The sequence below is a fragment of the Watersipora subatra genome, chromosome 10 (genome assembly GCF_963576615.1).
Source record: "Watersipora subatra chromosome 10, tzWatSuba1.1, whole genome shotgun sequence".
In the NCBI taxonomy this organism is placed as follows: Eukaryota; Metazoa; Bryozoa; class Gymnolaemata; order Cheilostomatida; family Watersiporidae; genus Watersipora; species Watersipora subatra.
Genome location: NC_088717.1, coordinates 40,898,442 through 40,912,309, shown reverse-complemented (window position 1 = coordinate 40,912,309; position 13,868 = coordinate 40,898,442). Strand labels below are relative to the sequence as shown.

Genomic DNA, 13,868 nt, shown 5'->3' with positions numbered 1-13,868 from the left:
GAAGGCTTGTGGAAGTGGAATTTGAAGGTTTGATATAGAATTTTGTTTGCTGCACGATTTAATTTCTAGTATTGAAGACATTTTGGTGTTGGTTGATGGCTTTCTTAGTGGTTCAACTTGGACATGAAGATTTCTTTTGGTTGTTTCAGAATACCAACTCATAAGCTTGAGCCTATCAGATACTGACTTTTGCTTAGCTAGTAGTTTGTGACCAAACGTATTTGACAACTAAGATGAATAAATGGAAGTTGATGTTTATTTTAACATGTTTATTTCTGCTTCCAATTCTGCAATCTTGGCGATTCTACTGTAGTATGTGAGTAACAGTAGTAGTACATTCAAGTTCCTTAAGTACATTGCGGTCTACTCTGCAAAGTCAAACTAATAGCAAATATTTTATCGTCTACTAGAAAGCAAAAGAAAATAATTCACAAAAAAGTTGTATGACCTGTGCGTCGTCTATCTGTATCCAGATGTCCAGGTTAGGCTAAAAGAAAACTCTCTATTGTACTTCAACTCGAAATATTCAAATTGGTGGACCAACGGTGTAACCCCTTCACCGGTTGATCACCTTTGTACATGTGTTGCTGAACAATTGCACGGCTATCCTTTTGTCGGTTTTGTCAACACATACCGACGAACTAGATTGTTGCGAAATTTGAATATATACTAAATATAGCACTTACTCAACGTCAGTTTTTCTTTCGCAGTTGCAGAGAGATAAATTGACGGTCAAATTGAATTTGAGAACCACCACTATAGTCAGTTTTTGAAATAATAAAGTGAATATGGTTTCTGAACCATAAATTATTGTTCATTTGTATGACTAGAATCTTAGCACCGTCAGTATTTTTGATGTTCATGTTGTTAGTTGTGATAGAGGGGCTGCATACGCTTTTCTCGATGGTAAAATTAATAGACAATGACTGCAGTATTCAGACACCTATAATTCTTTTTTACACCAAAGTGATGCTGAATCTGCTGCATACTGTAGTGGGTTCTGACAAGTAAATGATAATTGACGATATAGTTTTGGTTGATTCAGTGATTGATTCTCCATATCATTTCACAGTGTTATACAAGATAAGGTCATCAGCATATTTTGTTGCCCACTTGGTTGAGGTTATGCACAAAACCATTCCATAATAAAGGACCAAAAATTGTTCCATGGGGACTTCGATCCTGTGGTGTTCATTTGGTAAGGTAATACCTATATATTTTACTCTTTACAAATAGTTTGTGAAGAACATTTTTACAATCTTTCTGGGAACGATAAGATGTCAAGCGAGATCACTTTTTCAACAGCTATATGGGACACCATCTTGTCAAAGCGAAGCTGAAATTTAGCAACAGAGCTTTCATCAAATTCAGTGGTTCTTAACCTTTTTGCCCCATTCCCCTTTTCCAAACCTAGACCGAAATTGTCCCCCTCTCCCAAATCCTTCAAATAATGCACTGCAACTAGGTAGTGAACTTTATTTACATATATAACTTATATACATATATATACATGTATATATGCATTTATTACAGTCATACTTACATGGAATATTAAAAATGAATGTATATTGAAACTCAATATATCTATCATTGTAAGACAGTCAGCAGACTAGTGCGATTTCTGTGTTTGTTTGGAGCTAACCAGAATTTTGATGTTAGGAGTTGTTGTAGATAAGGCACACCGTAAGTCAGCTTCTACTTCCAGCCAGTTTCTAGATTTGCTCTTTATGGTTAGCATTGCTGAAAATGCTGACTCGCAAAGATATGTGGAAGCAAATGGTATGAGCATCTTGAAAGCGGCCAAGCTTATGTTGGAATACAATCTTTGGGCCTGAACCCAAAAGTGCTCTATTGATAGCTCCCTGAAGTCATCTTTTAATGCAGAGTTGTTTGTCAGCTCCAAAAACTCCTCCTGTAGCTGTTACGAAATTTTGTGGACGTTGCGCCTGAAAGGGTCTAGACTCAGGCTCATCAATTGCTGTGTGCTAAGATCTAGCTTTTGGAAAATATCTCTCAAACTCTGCTATTAAGCTGTTCAAGTGATGCTTTATGTCGGTTAGCAAAGAAGCGGAAGGAGCCTTCTTGTCAACTAATGAATGCACAACTAGAAATGAAACTCTTACATTCCCAGTAGCCAGTCTTTCCACCCAGAGTTTGAGGTTGTCCTTGAATGCATTGATACTATCAGTTACATTGAACACATTTCTGTCCTCTACCTTGCGTCTTTGTGTTCACTTCATTAATTGAACCAAATATGTCAACCAGGTAAGCAAGACACTGATGAATGCTTTCCACCTGCATTGAAGCCAGTAGTTTGAGTTTGTGACGAGTTTTCAAGAACTCAATGATCTCTGCTCATATATTGAAGAAACGCAGAAGCATATTACCCTTTGATAACAATCGAACTTCGGTGTGGAACAATAGTGATGAGTGCACAGCATCCATATCTTCGCATAACTTGTAGAAGAAACGTGTTTGCAAAGCAGAGCCTTTGATAAAGTTTACTACATTAATCACTGAAGAAAGGAGTTCCTGCAATCCTTTAAGAAGAGTTTTTGCTGCTAGCGCTTGTCTGTGAAAGAAGCAATGGGTACTCACTACTAAAGGATTCTTTTCTTTTAGCAACTGTGCAAATTCAGCATGATAGCCAAGCATGGCTGGAGCACCATCAGTGCAAACTACAATTAGTTTGCCCCAGTCTAGATGTTCTTTGCTGAAGAAGTCGAAACCAGGTTCATAACATCAGCAACTGTGGTGGTCTCTGTTAGAGGACTGCAAAACATAAATTCTTCCTCAATTGTTTCTCTGTGTACATAGCGTGCAAAGGCCATCAGCTGTGAAATGCTAGCAACATCAGTGGATTCATCAAGTTGAATGGCGAACATAGGAGATGACTTGATCTTTTCAATTACTTGCCTCTTCATGTCCGCAGACATATCATCGATCCTCGATTTCACTGTGCTGTCTGAGAGGGATACATCAGCTATCTTTTGAGCGGCTGTGTCTCCGAGAATAATCTTAGTACACTCCAGCAGACAAGGTTTAACTAATGTTTCACCGATGGTGTGCGGCTTCTTATCTCTGGCGATATGGTAAGACAGAGCATAGGATGCCTTGGTAATGGCCTGTGCCTGGATATGAAAGCTGCCAGTGGAATCCAGTTTTACTCGCTTGAGTTCTCCCTCTCTTTAGCTTCAAAGAACGGCTTTGTTTTATCCATGGGTTCTGCATGTTTATTTATTAAGTGTTGCTTAAGTTGTTGTGGTTTCTTGGAGTCGTTAGCGAGCACTTTCATGCACAAAATACATTGTGGTAATCTGTTTCTTTTAATCATACAAGTGAATCCATAGTTGACGTAAAAATCATCATATGTTTGTCTTTTTGTCTTTGACATTTCTAACACCTACAATAAGGGATATGCAATCAAAATATTTGAACACGTTCAATATCTACATGAGCAAAACATCATACATATGTTAGGCTACAGACTAAATTGTCAAAATGTTATATGTTTATGCAAACCAAATCGGTAACTGAACAATTAATATTGCAGGTATGTATATGCATGTAGTGTAGCAATCCTTACCTTTTCCACAGTTTTAGATCTTGGCTTTGTTGAAACTACTGAAATTCATTCACTCCTCGCTGCCCTTTATATAAGAAAAATTAGTGCCATGGAAATCCCCTTTGGCAAACTGCCAAATTCCCCCCTAAAATCCCAAAATTTCCCTTGGGAGAGGGGGGGGGGGGAATTCTCTCCTGGTTAAGAACAACTGATCAAGATCATAGCATCTACTAGGTATGAACTTGAATAGAAAATTTGTAGGTAAAATTCTTGGTTCAAGCAAATTGTTTATTCAGTGTAGGGAAACCTTTCATAATTGGCTGGGAGTTGACAGTTTCAGCAATCTTTCCAAAATAGAAAAGAAAGGATCTGGGTTTCAATTGTCTGAAGCTTTGTGGTGATGTCACTTTGTTCATTAATGTCGCTGCAGCTTTTTTCCAATACAATAAAAATATACCTTCTTGGAGAAATTGTATTTATGATGTCTGTCAGTGGATCAGCAAGAAGAAGGGTGTTGTTTTTGCTTATCCAACTGGGAAAATCCTTTCTGCTATTTGATTTAGAAGTATTCATTTTTGTCAAAACTTTATAAACTGTAGATGTCGCCATTTACAGTAACAGGTTTACTGCGCAAGTCGGAATAGTGGGTATTTATTGATCATGATCAGTGAAATACTATGAGATGAGCTACTCAACAAATCGTGCAGAATTTGTCCAGATTTCATCCGTGAACATCAGTTGTAAAGAGGGTGTGTTACATTCTCTTATTTTGCATTTTGCAACCAGTTTGTTTTCATGTATTGTAAATTTTATTTTATGCTTGATCAGAAATTTGCTCCTTAAACATACATGACAGTTTTTTTCGATAAAACCTTTCAAGAAGGATTCTTTTTCTGTGCGTTTGTAAGTATTGTTTGTCAATAAGTGGCGACGTGATTAATGGTCGGTCTTGTGGCACAATGTCTCTCCTAGACACTAGTCACTTATCTCTGTTAAAGACTAGAACCTTTGTATCTACTAAGTCATTGGTACATTGGTATATAACTTAATCGAATTGGCAGGTGACAATTCATTTGTGGCAGCAATTTTAGACGTTAGTGTGACTAAAAATCTTTTGATCGTAGTATATCTTGGAAAGGCTGAACAATTAACAGATGATACATCTATTACCTGATGGTTACTAGCAAGAATAGGTGGTAGAAGAAAGCAACCAATTTTTGTGTATTCGTGTAGGTTGAAAATATTGAAAATAAGATAAAGCATTTCATTTTTATGTTGTTGGAAAGCCGACTTTCTGCTTTTCCTAGAAGAATGTCTGTGATCATGCTTATGTCGATGTCATTAAAATCGCTAGTTATAAATAACTTAGATGTTAGGTATTTTACAAGATGTTTTGAGATGCTTGAGGAAATATGATCAATTAGTTTGAAACTTTTCAGAATTTTCAAAATTTGGATGGTAGTACAGAATTGAGTATATAATTGGTGTGTTTTAACTGTTGTAAAAGCAACCAGAATGCTCACACGAGTCTATTCAAGTATTCAAGTAGTTTTAGAACCGAACCATTATCTTACATCATAACTTCAACACCACTGCCAATTCGCCTACTAGTTCCATGACATGTAAATGAATAAATGGAAATAAAGTCAATAATTGTTATAACGATGTTCTTTTTGTTCATATAATGTAGCATCAATGATGATTTGGCTTTGTTCAAGAGAACAACGGAGAAATTTCTCTATCAGTTTTGGCAGAATGGTTCAATATCTAAGTTTCGTACTTTTCCTTAGTTCATTGGCGGGCCGAAACCATATGTTTTTAAGCCATAACCAAATATGTATGTAAATTTTAGCCCGATAAATTTAAGTTCATCTTTTAAATTGCCTGAAATGTGGTAATTCTACATAAGACCTTTTAACAGCAGAAGATTGTTTCACTAGGACATAGCCCAATTGGGTCTTTAAGTTTGTGAACTCAAAGCCAACATCATTCATTCTCCATGTTACATTGAAGAAGTTATACTGTAAAGACATGTTACATCAATATTCAGTTGCTTAAGTAGCTATACATGTAACTCAACACTCACTCGTTTGAACACTTTGTATACAGGTCAACCTGTGTACATGTATATAGACTAAAACTAGATAATAAAATGCTTAGCTTAATGATGTTCAGAATAGATATCTAGTAGGAAGTTGAATCTGTTTGAGGTATTAATAATAATGCCTGAACGAACCAAATTAATTAAAGAAATTGTAGCAATGTGTGACACGTCTACTTAATGTCAGTTTGTCCGCATGATAGTATTAGCTCATATTACTTGTGGACCTTTGGAGAGATGTTGAAAATTTCACATTTTGTTCTTTGGCTTTCGCACAATACAAGTTAGTTCAGTGTGTAATTGAAAGTTGCGGACTGCCGTAACCTGGCATTGGCTCTCATTTTAACTTGAAAAGCATTGTGGTAAGTTGTCGATACACATGAGATGCACTAATTGAGATCATATATAAGCATACAACCAAGGACTACAGTCTATACATTTGCACTTTGGTTTTTGGTTGGCAAAATAGAGCATACTAAGCAATTTTAGTTCCTTTGTACTTTAGGTAATTGATATTTGAGCAGAAGGTGTTTTTCTTTGATTGTTTGTTGACAGTCTTCATGGTATTTCCTGTCATTCCTGTGGTAGGAGGCTCATTAATGCAAAAAAACAATCAGTAAAACCTGATGTAGAAACAACTCAGTAATCGAAGACATGCTGGTCAATCGAAACATCACATAGTCTGTCACTACCCAGTGCAATATACTTAGTGTATATAGTAATCATCATTCTAGCAGTTTGACAGTAGTCCGCTGTTTCCCGTTTGGTTTAATCTCCACTCAAGCCTGTTGTAGTTCTTGCTGTCCTTGGCCATCTGTTACTGTTCAAATCCACATTTTTCATATATTTTTCCATGGTGGCTTTAAATTGTAGTTTAGACCGCTACTAATTTTGCTTTCTTTATTTCAATTTTGAGTACAACAGTTCTCAGGGCAGCGGTAATCGTGATCAACCTTCCGGCCTTTACTGGACCATGTAAAATTCATTTGTAAAAGGATGGGTTTGTACCCATATTTTTTCTTTTTTTAATACACCACTATTGCCAATCTCATCTTTTTATGGCATACTCATGAATGATTGTAATTGTCTCATCGCATACGCTTGTACTCAGTATAAGGGCTTAGACATTCGTCTTTCATCACCATACAAGATGATGCCAGCACTGTAGACTGATATACTTAGCATTTCACTTTGATTAAAGCTGATAGTTGTTTCAGAGTCCGGTCCTCCACGCTATGTACACTAGACTTGCATTTTCTTTTCTTTTTAGTATTTCAATGCCAAATTTATCATTGTTGGCGACTATCATATCTCCAAGATATTCAAAAGATTTGCGTTTATCAGCTCTGCATTGATTGTACAAGATAGTAAGAGACCTAAAGACTCAGCACCTAGTAAAAGCACTGTTGTCCAAATTTGATTGAGAGCATTGCGCAAACTCACACAATTGGTTCATGTTAATTAATATAGTAGTATGTCAGAGTAGACAAATCTGAATATTTGAAAGACACCTATCATAATATATTTCTCTAAATGACTAATGATGCTTTAAATTTATAACTAATATTGATACTGTCTGCTACATGTATATTATTGTCTGCTACAGCAATAATGATTACGTTTATAGGACTTCTTACCATCTTATCTAATAGCTCCCTCAGTTCAGTGATACATCTTTCTTCTTTTTTTAGATTTAGTGGGAGCTTTTGCCATATAAATTTAAATATCAATACTCTAGTATGTGTACCACACGTTTAATAGGATTTTGTCAATAAACAATATTATGTGAAAAAACTTTCCAAAAGCTGCAAGTCTTCCACATACCCTATTTGTGTCATTTCATTTATGCATATGTCTATCACTAACTCTTGCATGCTATAAGGTAGTAAAATTTCTAATGCAATAAACTATAACATAACAGTGTAAACAGATTATAGCGTTAATGATATTGATTCAGCAGAAATTTTTATACCTAGTGTATTTGACTGAGAGCATTGCACAAGCTCGAACGATTGCAAAATGGTAATTATGTTGCAGTACGATAGAGTAGACGAATCTAAATATTTCAAAGACACCCATCATAATATACTTCTCTAAGTGACTACTGATGCTTTAAATTTATAACTAATATTGATACTATATGCTATATTATTGTCTGCTACAGCAATAATATTAAGTTTATAGGAATTCTTACCATCTTATCTAATAGCTCCCTCAGTTCAGTGATACATCTTTCTTCTTTTTTCAAGTTTAGTGGGAGCTCTTTCCATGTAAATTGAAATATCATTACTATAGTATGTGTACCACAAGTTTACCAAGACTTTGTCAGTAAATGATATTATGTGAAAGATGCTTTCCAAGAGTTTCTAGTTTTCCACATATCATATTTGTATCATTTTATGTATGCCTATGTCTATCACTAATTTTTACTTGCTGTAAGGTAGTAAAATTTTTAATGCAGTAAACTGTGTGAAAAGCTCTTCATAGCATTATGGTCTAATAAAAGGTTGAATGACAGGTATATCTAAATCCAAAACAATAATCCTTGCATAAGTTGACAGAGCAATATGTTGAATGAAAAGAATGTCCGTCATTTACTAGCTATGGTTTGATATGGTAGATACAACACTGCGTTGAAACCTGTAAATAACGTTATGAAAATGTCTACACGCTCGCTCCTCTAAGCTGCTCTCAGATGTTGATGACACTTTACTGTCAGCACTATATTCATAAACATATTCATCTTTAATCTATATCATTGTCACTCTCTGCTATGATCTGTACCCTCTCTTCTTTGTTCTAAAATAGGTAACATTCAAGTCATTTATAAGTAGCACCGCATTGTGGCTAATGATTCTTAAACATCAAAACTACAATCTCTGTTACATACCTCTTTTTTTGCTCATTTCAAACCTACAGGAATGTTATCATTGTGACTTTTAATGTAAAGCTGTAGCACCATATTAGGACAATAATACATGTTCAAGGCTATATTACACTTCCAATGTTCTATTTTACAGCTAACGCTGTTATATATACTGCTACTTTATAAATGAACATTAAACTTACTGACTTTTGATGGCATGTCAAACCTCTTAAGTATCATCTCCAACATATTTCCTGGATTGGTCATACTCAGGTCTAGTGATTGCACTCTTAAGATAAAAATAATTCACGTAAGTAACGGGGTATCTAGCTATACTCTTAACAATAAAGAAAGTTTCTGATAAAGAGAGCCACACGCATGTCCTTGCAAGAATTGCTTATTCATTCAATCTGCAAGTAGGATTAACTTACCACAGTTTTAGAAATCGTACAATGCCAACTCGTAGAGGTGTTCACATTATCATCAAAAGTCTGAACGAAAGTTTTTAGTAATAAAAATAAGCAGAAATGCAAAAACATATTTTATAGGTCATAAAGGTTTGATCATTTTTTGAAAAATTTACTTGCCAAACTTCACTATAAACAGCATTCCTTATCCAGAATATAAAATTACTTTCCCATGAACTAAGGTCTTTACCAATCTCATGATTATCAACTGCTACTTTTCAAACCAATGTTTGGTCAATAAAAGGGGTGCCCTTCAAAAACATATAATACTTTTTAAAGTTTTTATCTTGGTTTTTGGTGAAAATAACTCTATGTTTATGGAAAAAAAAAACAAACCATGTCTATCAGATGCTATAATTGACATCCAACCAATAGGACCTTGGAAGGATGCTGAGCATTTGACTCGAAGCTCCGGCTCATTAATGGTCTGCTAAATGTATGACAACTTGTCAGATCTATATTTTCGCTAAGCCTTGCTCTCTTCATATTAATTGGGCAAATCATTGCTTAATCTGGTATATTGTTGGTGAGTTGTATATATTCTTTGGTCAAATATACCATTCTCGGTCCCTTTTGTGGGAGGTTGTATATAGTTCATATTTGGTACGTATATGGTTTCTGTTCCAGCTACCGATAATCATACTAAATGTACTTAGTTTTTGAGTTGCCAATATTAAGGCAAGCATAAGACTACTGATAGCATGCAGTCATTTTTTGGTATTTTCAGTTATCATTAATCAGTGTATTGTCTTAGAGGTATTTTTTGTGTATTCTGCAAACCGCTCTAGCAATTACTTTAGTTTGTTTAGCCGCTGCTCTGATTTATCATGTATCTGAGTCTCATTTTTGAAGTTCTTAAGTAACTTTAAAAATATAATTAGTGTCATAAATAGCTTTAATCATCCCATACCATTTTTTTAACTTTTTGTATGATTAGTCAATTTGGTGTTTATTTGGGTTGTTAGCCAAGTCGGTAGGATGCCTTTTAATCTTTGCTATCAAATTCGTTTTGGCTGTTCAATTGATGATTTGTTCACTCCCTCATTGTTAAGCTAGTCCATATCTCATCAACCCTTTTCAAGGCTAATATCATCATCATCAAGCAAGTTTTTTTTATATACATATACATGTAAATGTATTTAATCAATTTCTGAAACCTCACTAAAGTCTTTTAAGGAGACATTTTAAAGAGCTATTTTTCGTAGAGAATATACTGGTCATTGGAGTATTCTAGGTTTCATTTTTATTTGTTGTCAGCTCTAAGCTGTGAGTTGGTCAAAAAGTTAACCAGTAGTATTACTGTTTCCTCTTACTGAGGTTTTCTCACCAAGTGCTCTTATAAACAGAAATCAAGTAGTATCTTGATTTTTTCAATGAAAAGTGTCCAATATTAAGTACTCTGTAGGAGATAAAAATTGTGACAGTTCAAATCATGCAGCTGATTTATTATTTTAGCTGTGTTTTCATTAGTTTTTTATTATTTTTATTATTAGTGGCATTAAAAGTGCTTTAAAGTGTCGGCCTTTGTGTGATCTTTTGTCTTTTTCGGCTAATTGACTCTGATCACTTGGGTTTCCTCTCGCTGCACACCTTGTATGTCCTAAATTTCACTCTTTCAGTCTGTTCAGAACTTGCGTTCAATGATGGATAATGGTTAGTAGTATTCAGCTTAGCTAAACCATTGAAAAAGCGAAGGTGGCCAACTGCACCTCCTCGACAGCCAGCATCGTAACCTGCATGGTGCGATAGCTGCTCAATTAGCTCTAGGCGATATTTCAGGCAATGTTGGAGTGATCCTGTGAGGCTGCATTAGATTGCTACTGAATTGTGAAGCGATATCTCTAGGAGATAAAAAAGTTTTTGGTATCATTTTATTGATCCTCTTTCAATGCGGTAATATTTTAACATCTGGTCTGCCAAGTCAACGTCTCCCATATTTTTGTTGTAATCGAGCATTGAAGCTGGTTTCTTAGTTGGCCTGTCATTATACATTTGCCGATCCAACTCCATGACATCAAAATCATTGTGATCATTTGAGCAGAATAGAATAAAATTTAGATTCACCCAACATCCAGTCAAAACTGGTGGACATGTGAAGTATTGCACTTCACCTTTTTTGAGCAGCTGAACCGGATGTTTTGTTTTTTGGCGTATCTTTTCTTGTAGAGCGCATAAGTGCCTTTTTCATACATTTCTTTCATAAGGGCTGGGCTAGAATACCAGTTTTCCATAACACGATGGTGACCTAAATTCAGGATAGGCCTACCCTGCATCATGTCAAGCACAACAGTGTGCGCAACACTCTAGCAGATGTCGGGATTCTCCCTATCTTTACCAATCTAGGGAGAATATTTGAAAAGGTAGCTTGTGCTGCGCTCAGCCAGCACATATCCTTTGTCTCTGATACGTACTGTTTAAAAATCAACCTTTTATATAACAACAATGTTTCACCGATGAAAATTTTCAGACTAGGTTTGTAAACAGCAGCAAAGCGACGGTTTAGTTTTTTTTAATAGGGCATCAATTTTGTTGCTGCATTCTGTAGATGGAATAAAGTTGACTACAAAATGCAGGGCTTGGAGAATTCTGAAACACTTGTTGCATGACATTACTGAGTTGAATCATGGAGTGGCTTGTTTTGGATCGGTTGACCAATACGCCTTTAGAGATGGTTTTGGTATGATGCCCATGAACATGACTAGAGCAAAGACACATTCGAGATCCTGTTTGGTACTCGCTGTCCAGTTGGCAACTTTTTCATTCCCATACCAGTTTGTTTCACGGAGACTCATCTCTATAATGTCATCATTGATAAAGGCATGGTAGCAGTCAAGAATGGATGAATTTGCTCCTAATCTCACTTTGACACCTGGAGCCCCGGTAAAAGGAAGTCTCGCATTTTGTAGTTGAGTATTTTTCTTCCAATCCATTTTACTTAGTGACAAAAAATATACTAAGTAAACTGTACCAGCGGCATTATTACATGCAGTCATTGATATATCAATTAATAGAATGAAAACCGATACCATACAAATGAGTGACAAGCAGGATCGTTTCAACACTTACTACCTGGTTGATTACGACGTGTTGGTGCCCTTCCTATTCCGCAATTCCCCTTACCTCGTGATGGCCTGCCCCTTTGTCTACCACAACCAACGCGTCTCCTGGCACATCTACCACCTCTTCCACGAGCAAGAATACCACTTTCACCAAAGCTGTAGTTGTTTGGAACAGCAAATCAAAGCCCGTATTATTTTCCCATAGGTTTTACATATTCTGTCATCTGTAGCACTAGATTTTAGCCAAGATCTCATAAATTACATAGAATGAATGTCGATAAATTACTGTAAAACAATAGCGCGAGATACCAACCGAGATCAGAAGAGTCAGAGTGTTTTGGATCGGGTACATCATAATCTGGATATACGTCACTGTCATTACCATCACTTACAGCACCTACATATAACAGCATAATGATGCGTAAAACAGCATATAAAAGCAGCATGCATCTTGCTTCTAGACTTCCAACTCCAAACTTCCAGAATCAGATGAACCCATTATGCCATTTACACCAACTGATTATGTGAAATAGATTTATTATTTACTAGTTATTTTCCTTGTAAATAAAAAATGATAATTCTTTGATAGTATCATGTAACACAAAACATACTTTGTTCTATTGGGTGGCCATCATCCTTTTGTTGAAAATCCTTGACAGGTGTGGATGCTCTGAGCATATTGCCATTGTCATTAAGAAAAGATTAATCAAATACATATCCACCCTCACCTACACGTAGCAGCATAACGAGAATAAAAATACACGGTATAAAAACGACAATTTTCTTACTTCCCAACTTCTTGCGCAACAATATCCAGAAAGAATTACACTTACTATGTCATTTTTATCGACTAAAATTGCGAAAATGTTCAACAACCAATTTTACTCTTTTTGATATAAATAAAAGTTATAATAATTTAATAATTCTGAAGTAGTGCATTTGAAACCTACCTTGCGCTGCTAATGAATGTTCATGCTGTTGTTGTAGATGGCCTTTGCTGCTAAATTTTTTACCTAAACTAATTATTACGTTGGATTGACTTAAAAATCTAGCCATGTCTTCTGGTAAACGCATTCAATATGGCGACCTCCAGAGTTGAAGTTGAAATCTATCATGGGATTTCCTTAGTAATTTGTTTTTTATCCAACCACATTTCTGGTATGAAAACAATCATCAGACTGTTATCTTTCAAAAAAGCTTTAAAAATGACGAACATGAAAGGAGTATCAATAACGTTACACTCGAAATAGTGTCCTGAAATAGTTGGGCTCAGGCACAGGTGAACAAAACTTCTCCTGAAATATTCGGAATCAGGAGTGAAAGGGTTAATGTTCTGCACATAACGTTCCTGGGATGTTAACTAATATCTTTCAGGCAACATTATGGTATGAATGTTTGTAGAATATTAGATCGATTGATAGATCTATTACATGCCACCCTAGTCATTATGTACGTTCGTATTATTGGTTTTACAGTACTCCTGTTGGCATTTATTTTCATCTCATCTTGATTTCACCAGCCATTACAGATAAAAGCAAATTAGACCATGTGAGAAAATACAGACATTTGTAATAAATATTATTTAAAAATAAATTCTTGCGATATAAGGACGTTTTAGGTACAAGATGGGCAGGATATTTATGTCTGGAGTCGGAGGGTGGTTGGAGTAGTCCGTTGAGTACTTTCGACAGCTGAGATTCACGCACAACAAAAATTGATCAAGCTCAAGGACCTCCAATCGTCAGTCATAATAATCTATATAAAGCATCATCACTCTAAAACAATGTTTATATAGTCGTATCTTCTCTAT

The 13,868-nt window shown here is 35.6% G+C and overlaps 1 protein-coding gene across 1 annotated transcript; it reads right to left on the bottom strand.

The window, feature by feature from the left end:
* Positions 1-2,699: 2,699 nt before the first annotated feature.
* Positions 2,700-8,799, bottom strand: LOC137407076 (protein FAM200C-like). The gene is made up of 2 exons (XM_068093682.1): positions 8,740-8,799; positions 2,700-3,131 (listed from the first exon to the last, which is right to left on the bottom strand). The coding sequence occupies exons 1-2, from the start codon at positions 8,797-8,799 to the stop codon at positions 2,700-2,702; spliced, it is 492 nt and encodes a 163-aa protein (XP_067949783.1).
* Positions 8,800-13,868: the final 5,069 nt, after the last annotated feature.